Raw genomic sequence first — 17,438 nt, forward strand, 5'->3', positions numbered from 1 at the left:
AAAATCTTTAACATAAACTGGTAAACGATATCAAAAATCATGAAAAAAAAGTATAGGGGCGCCTGGGTGGCTCAGTAGGTTAAAGCCTCTGCCTTTAGCTCTAGTCATGATCTCAGGATCCTTGGATCAAGCCCCACATCAGGCTCTTTGCTCGGCGGGGAGCCTGCTTCCCCCTCTCTGCCTGCCTCTCTGCCTACTTGTGATCTCTGTCTGTCAAATAAATAAATAAAATCTTTAAAAAAAAAAAGTATAAAGAAATAGTTTTTTCTAATTTGGATCTTCATGGGTATGTATTTTAGATTCTAAGCAAACTACAACCAGTTTTTGTATTTGCCTTCTTTTTGTCCCTCCTCCCTTCTTTGTAGTTCAGGCTTTTCTTTGAGGCTTTTACGACAGATTGTATGTGCTTTTCTTCTTTTCACTTTTTTAAAAGGACCATCCAAGATAACTTGTCTAACTTTTTAAACAACTTTTTGAGGTATAATTGACATGAAATTGCACATTTACAGTGTAAATTTGATTAGATGTGACTTGTATACACTCATCAACCATCACCATAATCCTGACAATAAACATCCCTCATCCCCAGATATTTCCTCTGACCTCTTTGTAGATGCTTCCTATTGTCCTCCATCTCCAGGCAGGCACTCATCCCCTTGCTTTCTCTTGCTGCAGACTGGATTGCCTGTTCTAAAGTTTTATGTAAGTAGAGTCATCGAGTATGTACTTGTTTTTGTTCTTGCATAACTTTCATGTGGCACTAATTATAAGGAAGATTTTAACATCAGTACAGTATTATTAACTAAAGTATGGATCTCATTGACAGTTTCCTTAATTTTTCTCCTGATGCTCTCTATGTGTTCTAGACTTCTGTTCTCTATGCCACATTGCGTGTGGTTATTTTTTCTCAGTCTCTTCCATTCTGTAATATTCTTAAGTTTTTCCTTGTCCTTTATGACCTCTTGATCTCTTTGAAGAGTAGTGATTAGTTATTTAGTAGAATCTATCAGGTTGGGTTTATTTTCTCATGAATGGGATAAGCTTAAGTATTTTTGGAAAAACTACCAGAAAAATATATCCTCCTTAGTGTATCATGTCAGAGTTCATGGTGTTCATATATGTGGTTATTGCTGATATGTGACCTTGATCACGTGGTGTCTGTGAGATTTCTTCACTGTAAAGTTACTGTCTTTTGTAGTTAAAAAGTAATTCCTGGGAGATACTGTGCATATCCTGTTTTTTTCCCGAAACTTGTGCTTTCTGATTTTATCTTCCATCACTGGATCTTGTCTGCAGCTGTTACTATGTGGTGTTTACCTAAGGATAAATCTCTATGTCTTTTAATTTTAACTTACATATTTAATAATTGGAATTCTGATGTAAGGAAGCTCGCCCTTTACTCTGATTTATTCAGTTATTTATATCAGTATGGTTTCGACGGTACTGATGTGAAAATGTTGGAGTTTGGGGGTGCCTGGGTGGCACAGTCCGTTAAACGTCTCCCTTCAGCTCAGGTCATGATCCCGCAGTCCTGGGATTCAGCAGGGAGTCTGCTTCCTCTTTCTCTTCTCCTCCCCATCACATACACATATCCATGCTCACGCGCTCACACACACACACACTCTCTCTTAGATAAATAAATTTTTTAAAAAGTTGGAGTTTGAAGTGAACAGTCAAAGAATTCATGAGGCATCTTTGGTGCAAAAAGGGTGGTTTCATTAACGTATGGGGACAGGACCTGTAGGCAGAAAGGGCTGCACGGGGGTCGTGAGGAGTGGTTGATTATATACTTTCAAGTTGGGAGGGGGTTAGGGAGAGCAGAGTTTCTAAGGAGTTTGCAAGCCAGGATTCTAGGACCTTGAGGGGCTAGATGTTCAAAAGAGATCATTTACTACTGTCCAGTAAAACCTTAGTCATGAGACCCTTCACATGTATATCAGTGGGCCATCTGCTTGGAGGGTGATTACTAACCTATATTTTGGGGAGTAGAGATAAAGGAAGTTTCCAAAGGAACTTTTATATGTTAAAGGAGACATATAGGACCCTGGAGGTTGGGCTAATGTTAAGCTAAATTATTAACATTGAGGTAGTTTCCTAGAGGAAGTTCACTCTGCCTGTCTCGAGGACTTTTTGTCTTTTGCCTTTCTTCTCCACATCAATACTTGTGTTAAAATTCAATATGGTAATTATTTTGTTTAAATTTTTTGCTGCCTCTAAAAAACTGGTTATTTACTTACTGAGTTCTAAAAAATTGTCTTTATATGGGGCGCCTGGGTGGCTCAGGTGGTTAAGAGGCTGGCTCTTGATTGCAGCTCAGGTCGTGATGTTACAGTCCTGGGGCTGAGTACAGAGTCGGGCTCCTTGCTCAGTGGGGTGTCTGCTTGAGGATTCTCTCTCTCCCTCCGCCCTTTTCCCAGTATGCACGTATACATGCATGTGTGCTTGTGTCAATAAAATCTATGAAAAACCTTGTGTACTGGGTACTAGTCATTGATGCAGAAATGTAATTTGCAGATATTTTTTTCCTAGTCTGTGGTGTGTTTTCTTTTTTAGCAATGTCTTTTGAAGAGAGACATTTAATTTTTGTAAGGACTTGTTAATTTTAATTTTTTCTTTTATGAATCATACTTTTTATGTCTTATCTAAGAAATTTTTGCCTTAGCCCAAGGCCACAGATGATTTTCTATAATAACTAATATATTTATATGATGCAAAGTATGGACTAGAGCTCTTTCTCTTCATAGGCTATCTTATTGTCACAGCGCCATTTGTTGAAATGATCCGCCCTACATTGAATTGACTTTGTACCTTCCATTTGACTTCTCAAATTTTCTAGATTGTTGCAGTGATGCTCTTTCATTGATCCGTTTTGATGCTAATAGTATACTGACTTGGTTACTATGACTTTATAATAGTTCTTAAGTTCAGGTAGCATAAATTCTCCCTGTTCTTTTTAGAAATTGGTTTGCTGTTCTAAATTGCCCTTTGAAACTAAGTTTTCACTTCTAGATTGTTAAAATGAATTCCGTATAGTCTTCCTAAGTACATTTCTTCTCTTTATCCATTGCAAATACTGTCCAAAGTACTTTTGTTTTTGGTTTTGAAACAGAGTATAAAAACTTTATTGATAAGGATTCAGATTCCACACTACAATTTTTTAAGGAACTATGCTTTGTCAAGTTCTGGTGTAGTATCAAAGAATATTTACAGTTATTTAAGAAGTCTTAACTATAAATCTGTGTAAAATTGGATTTTTTTTTAATACTTCAGTTAAAATAACATGTCACACTAGACTCTGGAAGTAGATAGGAGAATCTAGCCAGTCTATTATATTAGGCTTTAAAAGCGTGGTAAAATAGTTCCACTGCCTATCTTTTTGATGTAGAAATAAAGTTATTAAAACCTATTATTTATGTTAACATACAAATTTTATTGCGATGCAAGTGCATAACAAGATTTTCTCGGGGCGCCTGGGTGGCTCAGTGGGTTAAGCCACTGCCTTCGGCTCAGGCCTTGATCTCAGGGTCCTGGGATCGAGTCCCACATCGGGCTCTCTGCTCAGCGGGGAGCCTGCTTCCCTCTCTCTCTCTCTGCCTGCCTTTCCGTCTACTTGTGATTTCTCTCTGTCAAATAAATAAATAAAATCTTTTAAAAAAAATATATTTTCTTTAAGATTTTTAAGGGTATAATATATCATTAGCTATGGGTATAGTGTTGTACAGCAGATCTCTAGAACTTAACCTTGCTTAACTGAAACTTTGTCATTGATTGGCAACTCCCCATTCTCCTCTCTCCCCAACTCCTGGCAACCACCATTTCACTTTGACACTATGAATTTAACTATTGAGATAAGTGGAATCAGACATTCTTTCATAGTTTCAGGTGGTAACTTTAAGTCTTTAACCCATTTTGAATTGATTTTTGTGTATGGTATTAGATAAAAGTCCAGTTTTATTCTTTTGCATGTGGTTGTCCAATATTTCCAGCACCATTTGTTAATGAGACTATACTTTTTCCATTGTATATACTTAGAACACTGTTGAAGATCAGTCGACCTGCTCTTGTGGATTTATTTCTGGGCTCTCTACTCTGTTACATCGGCTTGAGCCTGTCTTTATGCCATAACTATACTGTTTGAATTACTGTGGTTTTATAGTATATTTAGAAATCAAGAAGTGGTGATGCCTCTACATTTGTTCTTGGTCATGATTGACTTGACTGTTTGGAGTCTTTTGTGCTTCTGTATGAATTTAAGAATTTTTTTTTCTACTTCTGTAAAAAGTACCATTGTGATTTTGATGGACATAGCTTTGGATTTGTAGATTGCTTTGGGTAGTATAGAGATTTTAACAATAGTAAGTCTTCCAATTCATTAACATGGGATGTCTTCCCATTTTAAAAATTTCTTTTATCAGTATTTTGTAGTTTTTAGTGTACAAGCTTTTCACCACTGTAGTTCTTTGATCCTAAGATTTTATTATTTTTGGTGCTATTAAGATTGTTTCCTAATTTCCTTTTCAGATAGCTCATTTTTTAAAAAGATTTAATTTATTTATTTGATAGAGTGAGACACAGCAAGAGAGGGAATACAAGCAGTGGGAGAGGGAGAAGCAGGCTTCCCGCCAAGCAGGAAGCCCGATGCAAGGCTTGATCCCAGGACCCCGGGATCATGACCTGAGCTGAAGGCAGACACTTAATGACTGAGCCACCCAGGCGTCCCCAGATAGCTCATTGTTAAGTGATTAGAAATGCAGTTGATTTTTGTATGTCAATTTTGTATTCTTTTTTTTTCTTTTTCTTTTTTTTTTTTTGATAGACAGAGATGACAAGTAGGCAGAGAGGCAGTCAGAGAGACAGGCAGAGAGACAGGAGGAAGCGGGCTGTCCACGGAGCAGAGAGCCCGATGCGGGGCTCGATCCCAGGACCCTGGGATCATGACCTGAGCCGAAGGCAGAGGCTTTAACCCACTGAGCCACCCAGGCGCCCCTGTCAATTTTGTATTCTAACACTTGACCTAATTCTTTTGTGTTTTCATTATATAAGATCATATTGTTTGTAAACAGAGACAGTTTTATTTCTTCCTTTCTGACTTGGATGCTTTTTATTTCTTTCTCTTAACTAATTGGTCTGGCTAGGACTTCCAGTACTATGTTGCATGGAGGTGGCGTTAGGCATCCTGGACTTGTTCCTGATCTTAGAGGAGAATCTTTCAATTTTCCCTGTTGGGTGTGATTTAAGCTATAGGTCTTAAATGGCCTTCTTTACACTGAAGTACTTTACTTTCATTTATAGTTTAAAAGTTTTTCTTCTGAAAGGGTGTTGAATTTCATCACATACTTTTTCATCTATTGAGATGATTATGTGAATTTTATGCTTTATTCTGGTAACATGGTGTATCATATTAATTGACTTATATATTGACCCACATTTGCATCCCAAGAATATAAGTCAAATTTGGTTGTGGTGTATTTTTTTTTTTCATGTGCTGTTGAATTCACTTTTCTACTCATTCTTTGAGGATTTTTGCATCTGTAGTCAGAAATAGTAACCTATGATTTTCTTTTCCAGTAGTGCCTTTATCTGGCTTTGTATCTGTATATTGCAGTCCTCATAAAATGAATTTGAAAGTGTTCCTCCTGCTTCAGTATTTTGGTAGAGTTTGAGAAGGACTGGCATTAATTCTTCATTAAATGTTTGGTAGAATCTATCAGTGAAGCCATCTGGTCCTGCGCTTTTCTTTGTTGGGAGGTTTTTGATTAACAGATTTAATCTGCATACTGGTTATGGGTCTTTTCAGATTTTCTGTTTCTTCATGATTCAGTCTTGATAGGTTCTGTATTCTAGGAATTTTCTTATTTTTCAGTGTTGTCCAGTTTGCTGACATAGAGTTGTTTATAGTTATGTTTGTGATCCTTTGTATTTTTCTGGTATCAGTTGTCATGTCTTACTTTATATTTCTTTGAGTGTGTGTGTGTGTGGTTTTTTTTAGTAAGCCTAGCTGGAGTTTTGTCAGTATTATCTTTTCAAAAAACTTTCTTTTTTTTTTCCTATTATTTTACTATCCTTTATTTCACTTATTTCTGCTCTTATCTTTATAATTGTCTTCCTTTCTATTGATTTTGAACTTAGTTTCTTCTTTTAGTTTCTTGAGGTATATAAAATTAGTTTGATTCTAGATCTTCTGTTTTAATACAGAGATTTATTGCTTTTAAACTCCCTTCTTTGTACTGCTTTTGCTGTATCCCACGGTTTGGGATGTTGTATTTTAAGTTTTATTTGTTTCAAGGTATTTTCTAATTTCCTTTCTGATTTCTTCTTTGACTCTCATTATTGTTCAAGGACGTGTTTAATTTCCACATATTTATGATTTTTCTTTCTTCCTCTTTCTTTTTTTCTTTCCTTCCCTCCCTCCCATGCTTCCTTTTTCTTCCTTCTTTCCTTCTTCTCTCCCTTCCTTCTTTCCTTTACTCCCTCCCTCCCTCCCTCCCTCTTTCTTTCCCTCTCCCCCCCTTTTTTTCCTGTTGATTTTTAATTTCATTCCATTGTGATCAAAAAAGATAATTGATTTGATTTCAGTCTTAAATTTAAGACTTGTGATCTAACACGAGATCTGTCCTGGTGAATGTTACATATACACTTAAGAAGAATTGTGTGTTCTGCTGTTTGCAGAAAGTTCTGCATACACACGTTAGCTTCATTTGATCTGTAGTGTTGTTCTAGTCTTCAGTATCTTCGTAGATTTTGTCTCCATGTTCTGTCCATTACTGGAAGTGGGATATTGAAATGCCCTACTATTGTACTGCTGTTTACTACTTTATTCAGTTCTGCACATATTTGCTTTGTTTATTTAGATGCTCTGATGTTACACATAATATACTAGTGTGTCTATTATTTATAATTGTTAGGTCTTCCTGGTGAATTTACCTTTTTATCATATAACGTCTTTTATCTTTTTTGACACTTTTTGACTTAAAGTCAAAAGTTTTGGCTGATATAACCTTCTGTCTTCTCCTTTGGTTACTGTTTGCATGGAGTATCTTTTTCATCTTGTCGCTTTCAGCCTATGTATGTTCTTAAACCTAATGTGGTTTCTGGTAAGCAAGTCTAGTGGTAACGAACTCTCTCAGCTTTTGTTTGTTTAGGAAAGACTATCTTGCCTTCATTTTTGAAGGACACTATTACTGGATATACTCTTCTTAGTTGGCAGCTTTTTTTCTTTCAGCTCTTTATCCCACACCCTTCTGGCTTGTAAGGTTTCTGCTGAGAAACCCACTTCTTGTATTATGAGGCTCCTTTGTACATGACAAGTTGCCTTTTCTTGTGCTTTCAAAATAGTCACTGCTTTTACTTTTGACAGTTTGATTATAATTTTTCTCAGTGTGTATTTCTTTGAATTTCTCTTTTTTAGGTTTTTCTGAGCTTCTTGGAACTGTATGTACTTTTCCTCCCCCAGATTTGGGAATTTTTCAGACATTATTTTTTTGAATAAGGGTTCAGGTCATTACTCTTTCTCTTTTCCTGCTGCGCATACATTGGTCTGCTTTTTTGGTGTCCCATAGGTTCCTTAAGCTTTCTGTATTCTTTTTCATTTTTTTCTTACTGGTCTTGTGATTGAATGATTTCCAGTGACCTTTCTTAGAGTTCCCTGATCCTTTCTTCTGCTTGATCTAGTCTTCTGTTGAACTTCTCTATTAAATTTATTAAAGTTATATTCTTCAGCTTTATGATTTCTGTTTGTTATTATTGTATACTTCCTTTCTTTTTGTTGAAATTCTCACTTTGTTCATCCATTGTTCTTTCAACTGCAGCATTTTTATGATGGTTATTTTGAATTATCTTTCTGGTAAATCTTATAGCTGTGTTTCATTTGGGTCTGTTTTTGGAGATTAATCTTCTTTCCTTGGTTTGGAACACATTGCCCTATTTCTTCATCTTCCTTGACTGATTTTGGTGTCTGTGCATTAGACAGAACAGTTACAGCCCCACTCTTCATGGACTGGTCTTATATTTTAGAAGATACCTCCCTGCCCCGCTGTCAGTCTGGCCAGAGATTCTGGTGACCACTCAACCCTTCATGCTAGTCCAACCCTCCTCCTCCTCCTCTTCTTTTTTTTCCTGTGTCTCCCAAGTGTCTAAGGTATGCTGAATCCCCTCAATGCACTGTAACAAATGAACTAAAGCCATTCCTGAGGTGTCCTTCAGAAAGGTGGATTGTTCTATGCTCCATCCAGCTCTTTCTCTCCCTGTAGAGAAGGTGGCAGCTGTTCCTCCCACCTCTATCCACTAGCTCTGTGCTGAGTCAGGGGAGGGGCTATGGGAATTGCTACCCAAATTCTATTTCTGCTGTCACAATCTCCCTGGTGGCTAGATTAGCCAGGACTTATCAATGCCTCATGAAAGGCAGGAGACCCTCTTCCCTCCCTTTGGGCAACCCCCAGAAAATTGGGGCATTGGATTTGCGGGCTTTTCTCCTTCCCAAGTAGAAGCTGGAGGTGGAGGGTTTTATCCTGTGTTGGGGGTGGGGCTTCTGGCAGAAGGTTGTCTCATATCTCCCTAGCAGCTCTGGTGAGTCTGATTTTGTGTTCATCCAGCCTTCAGGTTCCTTTCAGATATTAGATTCTGGATTTCTCACCAAAGGGAATTTTTCTGTGAATTGTTCCTGAATTGATGTATTTGTTGGCGGGGAGAAGAGACCAGAGCTTCCTACTCTCCCATCTTGCTGATGTCACTCCTGCCAAGATACTGATTTTTAATTTTTAATTGATACTTGAAGTACAAACAACTGATTTCTAGCAATTTTAATGTATTGGGGTTATTGCTAGCTTCTCAGAAACTTCTGAATTTTGCTTTTAGATATTAAAGAAAGGTTTTAAGGGAATGACCTATGTAACACTTTACAAATGCTAATGTAAAAGAGGGTAGCGTAAAAACTGTATTCTAGTTGGTAAATTTGTCTGCTATAGGAATATACTTAGCAGTTCCAAACTAGTCTGTGCAAATAGTAGAGTTGAACAAAGAGCTAAGTTAATTGTATGAAATGATAACAAAGAAAAGTTACAATTAAGGGACAAAAACTAGAACAAGCCACATTGTGCTTGATTATCCTCCAGTGTTTCTGTGTGTAAATATGTACATATGTATACATGGAAAGAAATGTAGAGATAAAATGTCATATATGGTTTAGTATAAGTTTGTATGTTTTCCTACTGTATTTGCTGAGAGGACCTAGAAGCAGTGACACCCCACTAGCAATATTCATCTTGTTTCCAGATCTTGTTTTCCATTATTTTTTAAAATACTTTATTTATTTGACAGGGAGTGCATAAGTGGGGATGGGGGAGAGTGGCAGATAGTGGGAGAACAGGTTCCTGGTTGAGCAGGGACCACAGTGCGAGACTCGATCCTAGGCTTCGGGGGTCATGACTTGAGACAAAGGGAGCCGCTTAACCAACTGAGCCACCCAGGTGTCCGCAGATCTTTTTTAAATACGATTCGTTAATAAAAATGAAACAGAGGTCTCTAGAAAAATGGCTGCTTTGGGACAGTGGCAGGGAAAGTGCAAGGTGACCCTCTGGAACTTCTTATACTACCAGAAAGTGGATGTCCAGTTGTTTCAGCACCATTTGATGAAAACACTATGTGTTCTCCATTGTATTACCTTTGCTCTTTTGTTGGAGATCACTTGACTGTTTTTTTATGTGGGTCTGTTTCTGGGCTCTCTGTTCTGTTGATCTGTTTTCTGTTCTTTGGCCAGTACCACATTGTCTTCATTACTGTGTCTTTATAGTAAGTCTTGAAGTAGCATCAAGTTCTTCAACTTAGTTCTTCTCCTTCAATATTGAGTTGGCCATTCTGGGTCTTTTGCCTCTCCATATAAACTTTATAGAGTCATCCTGTTGCTATCTCTTAAATAATTTGCTGTGATTTTGATTTGGATTGTGTTGAGTCTGTAGGGCTAGTTCTAAGAACTAGCATCTTGACAATATTGGATCTTCCTGCCCATGAACTTGGAATATCCCTCCCTTTATGTAGTTCATTTTTTTTTTTTTAAGATTTTATTTATTTATTTGAGAGAGAGACAGTGAGAGAGAGCATGAGCGAGGAGAAGGCCAGAGAGCGAAGCAGACTCCCCATGGAGCTGGGAGCCTGATGCGGGACTCGATCCCGGGACTCCAGGATCATGACCTGAGCCGAAGGCAGTCGTCCAACCAACCGAGCCACCCAGGCGTCCCTATGTAGTTCATTTTAAATTGTTCATCAGAGTTTTGTAGTTTTCCTTATATAGATCTTTTACATATTTAATTAGATTTATGCTTAAATATATTTTGGGTTGCTAATACAAATGCTGTTGTGTTTTTAATTTCAACTTCTGCTTGTTCATTGCTGTTAAATAAGCAGTTGATTTTTTTTTCTTTAAAGATTTTATTTATTTATTTGACAGAGAGATCACAATTAGGCAGAAAGGCAGGCAGAGAGAGGGGTGGGGGAAGCAGGCCCCCAGCTGAGCAGAGAGCCTGATGCAGGGCTTGATCCCAGGACCCTGAGATCCTGACCTGAGCTGAAGGCAGAGGCTCAACCCATTGAGCCACCCAGATGCCACAACAATTGATTTTTGTATGACCATCACATCCTGTAACCTTACTAATAATTGCTATCACCATGTTATTTTGTTGGTGGTTCCTTTGGATTTCTATGTAGGCAGTTGTGTTATATATAAACAAAGAAAGTTGTACTTCTTCCCAATCTGTTACCTTTTATTTTATTTTCTTAGTACATTAGCAAGGACTTCCAGTGTGATTTTGAAAAGGAGTGGTGAGAGGGAGTGTCTTTACCTTGTTCTTGAGTTTAGCAGAAAAGCTTCTAGTTTCTTAACAGTGAGTATAATGTTAGTTACAGGTTCTTTGTAGGTATTCTTTGTCAGATTGAAGAAGTTCCCCTTAGTCTTAGCTTATCAAGAGTTTTGATCATGAATGGGTACTGAATTTTGTTAAGTTCTTTTTCTTTGTGTATTGGTGTGATCATGTGGTTTTTCTTCTTCAGCCTGTTGATGTGTAATGGATTACATTAATTTTTGCATTTTGATCCAGCCTTACATACCTGGAATAATTCCACTTGGTTGTAGTATTTAATTCTTTTTAACATTGTTGCTTTAGATTTGCTAATATTTTGTTGAGAATTTTTACAGCCATGTTTATGAGAGATATTGGTCTGCTGTTTTATATTCTTGTAATGTTTTTGTCTGGTTTTAGTTTTTGACTGATGCTGACCTCAGAAAGAGTTAGGAAGTAGTCTCTCTGCTTCTGTTTTCTGGAATAGATTGTGGAGAATTTGTATAATTTCTTCCTAAATGTTCGGTAGAATTCACTAGAGAACCCATCTTGCCTGTTTCTGTTTTTGAAAGTTACTATCAATTAAATAACTTTAGTAGATACAGTTCTTTTCAGATCATCTTTCCTTTTGGTTCTTTTTAGTTGATTTGTTGGGCTAATTAGGGCTCATTGCTTCTGTTGTTATCTTTTATACACATTTAGAATTATTAAAGGATTTTCAGAGTACTCCATGATAAACTATTTTAAATTTGTTTTGTATATATTTTATGGGATACTAATAAAATCTCTTTCCTTCCAGCCTAGTGTGTTAATTGTAACCTACAAGGAACCTGAAAAATCATCTTCTCAGTTTGGATCCTACAAACAAGCTGAATGGAGGCCAGATAGTACCATGATAGCTGTGTCAGTAAGTAGAGTTTTAAATTTTAATAGTGTTTTCTTGTGAAATCGTAACATTGCATCTGAACTTGATTATTTTAGCTGACTTCATTTCAGTCTTTCCCACCCATTAGCATTTATCTCTCGTGATAGGAATTGCTGTACGATTCTTCTGTTGCTATTCTTAATTATATCTTTTTGTGATTCTTCTGTTTCTTCCCTTCCCCAAAATAGTGCCCTGTATCCTTTTCTCTTTATTCTTTTCATTTTCCTGTTTTGTCCTTGAAGTCTAATCCAAAATCATAAAGCTTTCACCTCTGTTCTCATGGGGATGCTTCCAAATTTATGTTTTAAGGTAGGCCTTAAGGATGTCTCACAAAAATGGTAGTAGATATTTCTTGTCACATTAAATTTTCATATCCCTTTGGATCTATTTCTGAATTTCTTCTCTGTTCCATTAATGTGCTTGGATCTGGTCAATTTTACCTTTCCCATCTGTGTTTTGTCACTGTCATTTTTTGGACTGTCATCACCTAATTTGAATAGTAGTCATATATATTAATTTTTATTGAGCACCTAGTATGTAAGTACTATTATAATCACTAGATGTGGATCATTGCATTTAAATTTTAAATTGACACCTGAAATCCATACCATTGTCTTTCATCATATATGAAGTTATATCGAAAGCTGAGGAAATAAGTTTTATTCAAAGTTATACAGCTGGTGTGTATTGGAAAGAAGGGATTAAATTAGGTATTTAGATTCCATTTACTGTAAAGGCATAACTTCTAGTATGCTTTGCTTTATTGTGCATTGAAGTTACTGCATATTTTATAAATTGAAGGTTTGGTAACTTTGGTAATTCTCACAATATTTCAAGACTTCATTATTGTTATATTTGTTATAGTCATTTGTGATCCTTGATCTTTGATGTTACTATTGAAACTGTTCTAGCGTGCCACAAACAGTGCCCATAAAGAGAGCAAACTTAATCGATGAATCTTGTGATGGTGTATGCTGTGACTGTTCTACTGTTCTACTGATCCACTGTTTCCCTGTCTTTCTCCATGGGTCTCCCAATCTCCTAAAAAACAATTATATGGAAATCAGGTCAGTTAATAACCCCACAATGCCTGTAAGTGTTGAACTGGAAGGAGAAGCTGCATGCCTCTCGCTGTCCCCCGAAGGCTAGACGTGACTAAAGCTTGGTGAGGGAGGCATGTTGAAAGCTGAGGCCTCTGATGCAGGTTAGCCAAGTTGTGAATCGAAGGAAAAGCTCCTGAAGGAAATTGAAAGTGCTACCTCAGTGAACACACGAACGATAGGAAAGTGAAACAGCTTTATTGCTGCTATAGAGAACGTTTAGTGGAGAAGAGGTCCAGCCAGCCACGACATTCTCCTCAGCCAAAGCGGAAGGCCCTGACTCCCTCCGGTTCCGTGCAGGCAGAGAGAGGGGAGGAAGCTGCAGGAGCGAAGCCGGACACGAGCAGAGATCCGGGCTTGAGGTTTCAGGAAGGAGGCCGCGACCGGGGCACAAAAGCGCAAGGCGAAGCAGCACGCGCTGCCGTGGGAGCTGCTGCAAGTGACCAGGAGATCGGGATGATCCGGAAGATCGAGATCGTTTCCGAAGGCGGCTGCATTGACCAGCAGATTTTCAGGGTGGACGCGAGAGCCTCCCACGGGAAGAAGGTGCCATCGAGGACTTTCCCGGCTAGACAGGAGGAGTCAGTGCTGCCTTCACAGCTTCCACGGACAGGCTGATCGTCTGGTCGGGGCCAGTGCGACGGGTGACTTTTAACGTGCGGCAGGTGCTGATTTATCACGTCTCCAGTCCTAGGGCGTTAGGAATTATGGCAAGTCCCCTCTGCCTGTGCTCTGTGAATGGAACAGCAGAACCTAGAGGACGGGACACCTGTTCACAGCATGGTGTACTGCATGTTTAGCCCATTGTTGAGACCCGCCTAAGGAAAAAAAGAAAAAAGATTCCTTTCACGTTATCATCGCTTAGCGACTGTGCACCTCATGGCCCCAGAGTTCTGATGGAGTCGGACGGCGAGATTTACGTTGTTTCCATGTCTGCTAACACAGCAACCGTTCCGCAGCCCATGGATCAAGGAGTCATTTCAACTGGAAATGAGTCTTTTAAAAATTTTTTAATTAATTATGTTCATTTTTTATTGGAGTATAACAGAGTGGTCTCCTAGTTTCAGGTGCGCAGGGGTGCAGTATAATGATTCAGCAGTGGTTACTCGGCGCCCATCAGAACAAGTGTGCTCTTGGTCCCCCGATTGCTCCCCCATCCCCCCTCCCCTTCTGGCAACCTCCTCTGCCTGCCCCTCTGGCAACCACCGGTTGGTTCTCTGTACTTAAGAGTCTTTGTCTCTGTTTTTCTTTGTTTTATTTCTTACTCAAGTCTTCTTCCTTAAGGAGTACCTTTCGCAGGACTCTACCTGCTGTACGTAGCGATTCCTCGGATGGATCTGGGCAAGGTCGGTTGAAAACCTTGTGGGAAAGATTCACCGTCCTAGATGCCCTGGAGCGCATTCATGATTCATGGGGAGCGATCATCCTATCCGCGTTATCAGGAATTTGGAAGAAGTAGATTCCAGTGTTCATGGAGGACTTTGAGGGGCTCAGGATTTCAGAGGAAGAGGTCACTGCAGGAGTGGCGGAGGTAGCAAGAGAGCCAGAGTCAGAAGTGGAGCCGGAGGATGGGACGGACCCGCTGCCGACTCCGGATACAGCGTGAATGGATGAAGAGCTGCTGCCGACGAGCGAGCAGAGAAAGTGGTTTGTGGAGGTGGGATCTACGCCCGGTGAAGGTGCTGCCAAGACTGTTGAAATGACAACAAAGGGTTTAGAATATCGCATCAGCTTCGTGCATAGAGCAGCACGTGGGTTTGGGAGGTTTGACCCCACAACTGTGAAAGTTTTGTGGGTAGAAGCTATCAGACAGCATTGCAGGCTGCCCAGAAAGTTTCATGAAGGGAAGAGTCAGTCGATGCCGCAGACTTCATTGTTGTTTGAAGAAGTGGCCACAGCCACCCTGACCTTCAGCAACTGCCGCCCTGTTCAGTCAGCAGCCATGACCGGCAAAAAGATTTTGAGTTGCAGAAAGCTCAGATGATAGCATTTTGTTAACAATCTGGTATTTTTTAATTAAGGTATTACGTTGTATTTTCATTTTTATTATTTTTAAAGATTTTATTTATTTATTAGACAGAGACCGCAAGTAGGCAGAGAGGCAGGCAGAGAGAGAGGGAGAAGCAGGCTCTCCGTCAAGCATTGAGCCCAAGCGGGGCTCAATCCCAGGACCCCGGGATCATGACCTGAGCCGAAGGCAGAGGCTTTAACCACTGAGCCACCCAGGCGCCCCAATTACATTGTATTTTTAAACATAATGCTCTTGCATACCGAAAAATCAACAGTATAGTATAAATATAACTTGTATATGCGCTGGACTTCCTCATTTGTTTATTGTGAAATTCACTTTACTGACTTGTTCTGGAACTGAAGCCACAGCATCTCAGAGGTGTGCCTGTCTTCTTAACTTCTACATTAACTTACCTCTCTGCTTTCTGTCCTTTTTTTAGTCTGTGCTATGTAGTGCTGACCAGGTTAATCTTCGGAAAATGGTCCACATTATCAAAATATAGAGGAGTTCCTCAGTTCTGCAGAGAACTGCCAATCTACACACCTGCCTGTTTTTGTAAGGATAATGAATTAAAAATAGTTCAGCATATTTAAATTATTAAGAAAAAGTCAAAGAAATATTTTTGACATCTGAAAATTATGAATTTTATTTTTTAACATGTTTTTTAATTTGGAGTGTAATTAATATACAGTGTTAATTATTTTCAGGTGTAAAAAAATTATTCAGTAGTTCTGACCATTTCTCAGTGCTTATCAAGATAAGTGTACTCTTGGGGCGCCTGGTGGCTCAGTGGATTAATAGGCCTCTGCCTTCGGCTCAGGTCATGATCCCAGGGTCCTGGGATTGAGTCCCACATCAGGCTCTCTGCTCAGCAGGTAGCCTGCTTCCCCTTCTCTCTGCCTGCCTCTCTGCCTACTTGTGATTTCTGTTTGTCAAATAAATAAAATCTTTGGGGGGAAAAAAAAAAGACAAGTGTACTTCTAATTCCCTTTATATATTTCACCCATCCTCCCCACACAACTCTCCTGCAGCAGTCACCAGTTTGTTCTCTCTTGTATTTTAGAGTCTGGTTCTTTTTTTTCCCCCTTGTTTCTTAAATTCTACAAATGAGTGAAAACATATGGTATGTGTCTTTTTCTAACTTACTTAGCGTTCTACTGTCCAGTTCCATCTATGTTGTTGTTGATGGCAAGATTTCAGTCATTTTTATGGCTGCGTAATATTCCATTGCATATATATGTACCTCACTTCTTTTTCCTTTCATCTGGGGATGGATACTTGGGTTGTTTCATAATTTGTCTGTTATAAATAATGCTTCAGTAAACATAGGGGTGCGTATATTTTTTCAAGTAAGTGATATTTACCCAAAGAATATTTAGGTATTTACCAAATATTTTCATATTCTTTGGGTAAATACCCAGTAGTGGAATTATTGGAACAGATGGGATTTCCATTTTTAATTTTTTAAGGAGCCTCCATACTACTTTCCACAGTAGTTGCAACAATTTGCATTCCCACCAGAAGTGCATGATGGTCCCTTTTTCTCTATGTCTTCACTAACAGTTACTTCTTGTGTTTTTGTTTGTTTGTTTTGTCTGTTGGAGGCTCAGGTGGCACATGACTGTTCATAAAATGACTTCAGAGGTAGGAGCTCTTGTGTTTTTGGTTCTAGCTATTCTGACAGTAATAAGGTGATATCTCCTTGTGGTTTTGATTTGCATTTCCCTGATGATGAGTGATGTTGAACATCTTGTCATGTGCCTGTTGGCCATCTGTATGTCTTCTTGGGAAATAACGTCTGTGCAGGTCTTCTGCCCATTTTTAATTGGATTATTTGGCGGTTTTTTGGTTGTTGAGTTGTGTAAGTTTATATATTTTGGGTACTAATCCCTTATCAGATACATCATTTGCAAATATCTTATCCCATTTAGTAGGTGACTTTTGTGTTTTGCTAGTTTCCTTCCCTGTGCAAAAAATTCTGTATTTTGGTTTCGTCTCTATAGTTTGTTTGCTTTTGTTTGCCTTGTCAGAGGAGATAATCTCGAGAAATGATTCTTCAGCCAAACTCAACTGAATTACTGCCTGTGTTTTCCTCTAGGGATTTTATGATCAGGTCTCACATTTAGGTCTGTAATCCTTTCTGGGTTTAGTTTTGTGTATGGTATAAGAAGGTGGTTCAGTTTCATTCTTTTGTATGTCACTATCCAGTTTTCCCAGCATTATTTGCTGAAGAGAGACTGTCTTTTCTCTATTGTATGTTCTTACTTTCTTTTAAAAAAGTGAATTGACCATGTAATTGTTGGTTTATTTCTGGGCTCTTTATTCTGTTATATTGATCTATGTGTCTTTGTGCCAGTACCATGCTATTTTGATTACGACAGCTTCATTGTATATGTTGTAGTCTGGGACTGTGATTACCTACAGCTTTGTTCCTCTTTTTCAAGGTTGCTTTGGCTATTTGGGTTCTTTTGCAGTTTCATACAAATTGTGCCTTTTTTTCCTAGCTCTGTGAAAAAAGGTTGTTAATACTTTGATAAATACTGCATTAAATCTGTAGATTGCTTTAGGTAGCA

General features: G+C 38.6%; 1 protein-coding gene across 5 annotated transcripts in view; it reads left to right on the forward strand.

Annotated features, from left to right (window-relative positions):
- RIC1 (RIC1 homolog, RAB6A GEF complex partner 1) overlaps positions 1 to 17,438 on the forward strand; it is a 147,431-nt gene that overhangs the window by 22,430 nt on the left and 107,563 nt on the right. For 4 of the 5 annotated variants that reach the window (XM_044266007.1, XM_044266009.1, XM_044266010.1 and 1 more), the window contains exon 2: positions 11,629 to 11,736. In XM_044266007.1, the coding sequence (XP_044121942.1) occupies positions 11,629 to 11,736 (108 nt within the window). Of the gene's footprint in view, positions 1 to 11,628; positions 11,737 to 17,438 lie in introns of those variants that run through there. The other variant, XM_044266011.1, reaches the window with a different exon arrangement.

This window comes from Neovison vison, chromosome 9, assembly GCF_020171115.1.
Source record: "Neovison vison isolate M4711 chromosome 9, ASM_NN_V1, whole genome shotgun sequence".
NCBI lineage: Eukaryota > Metazoa > Chordata > Mammalia > Carnivora > Mustelidae > Neogale > Neogale vison.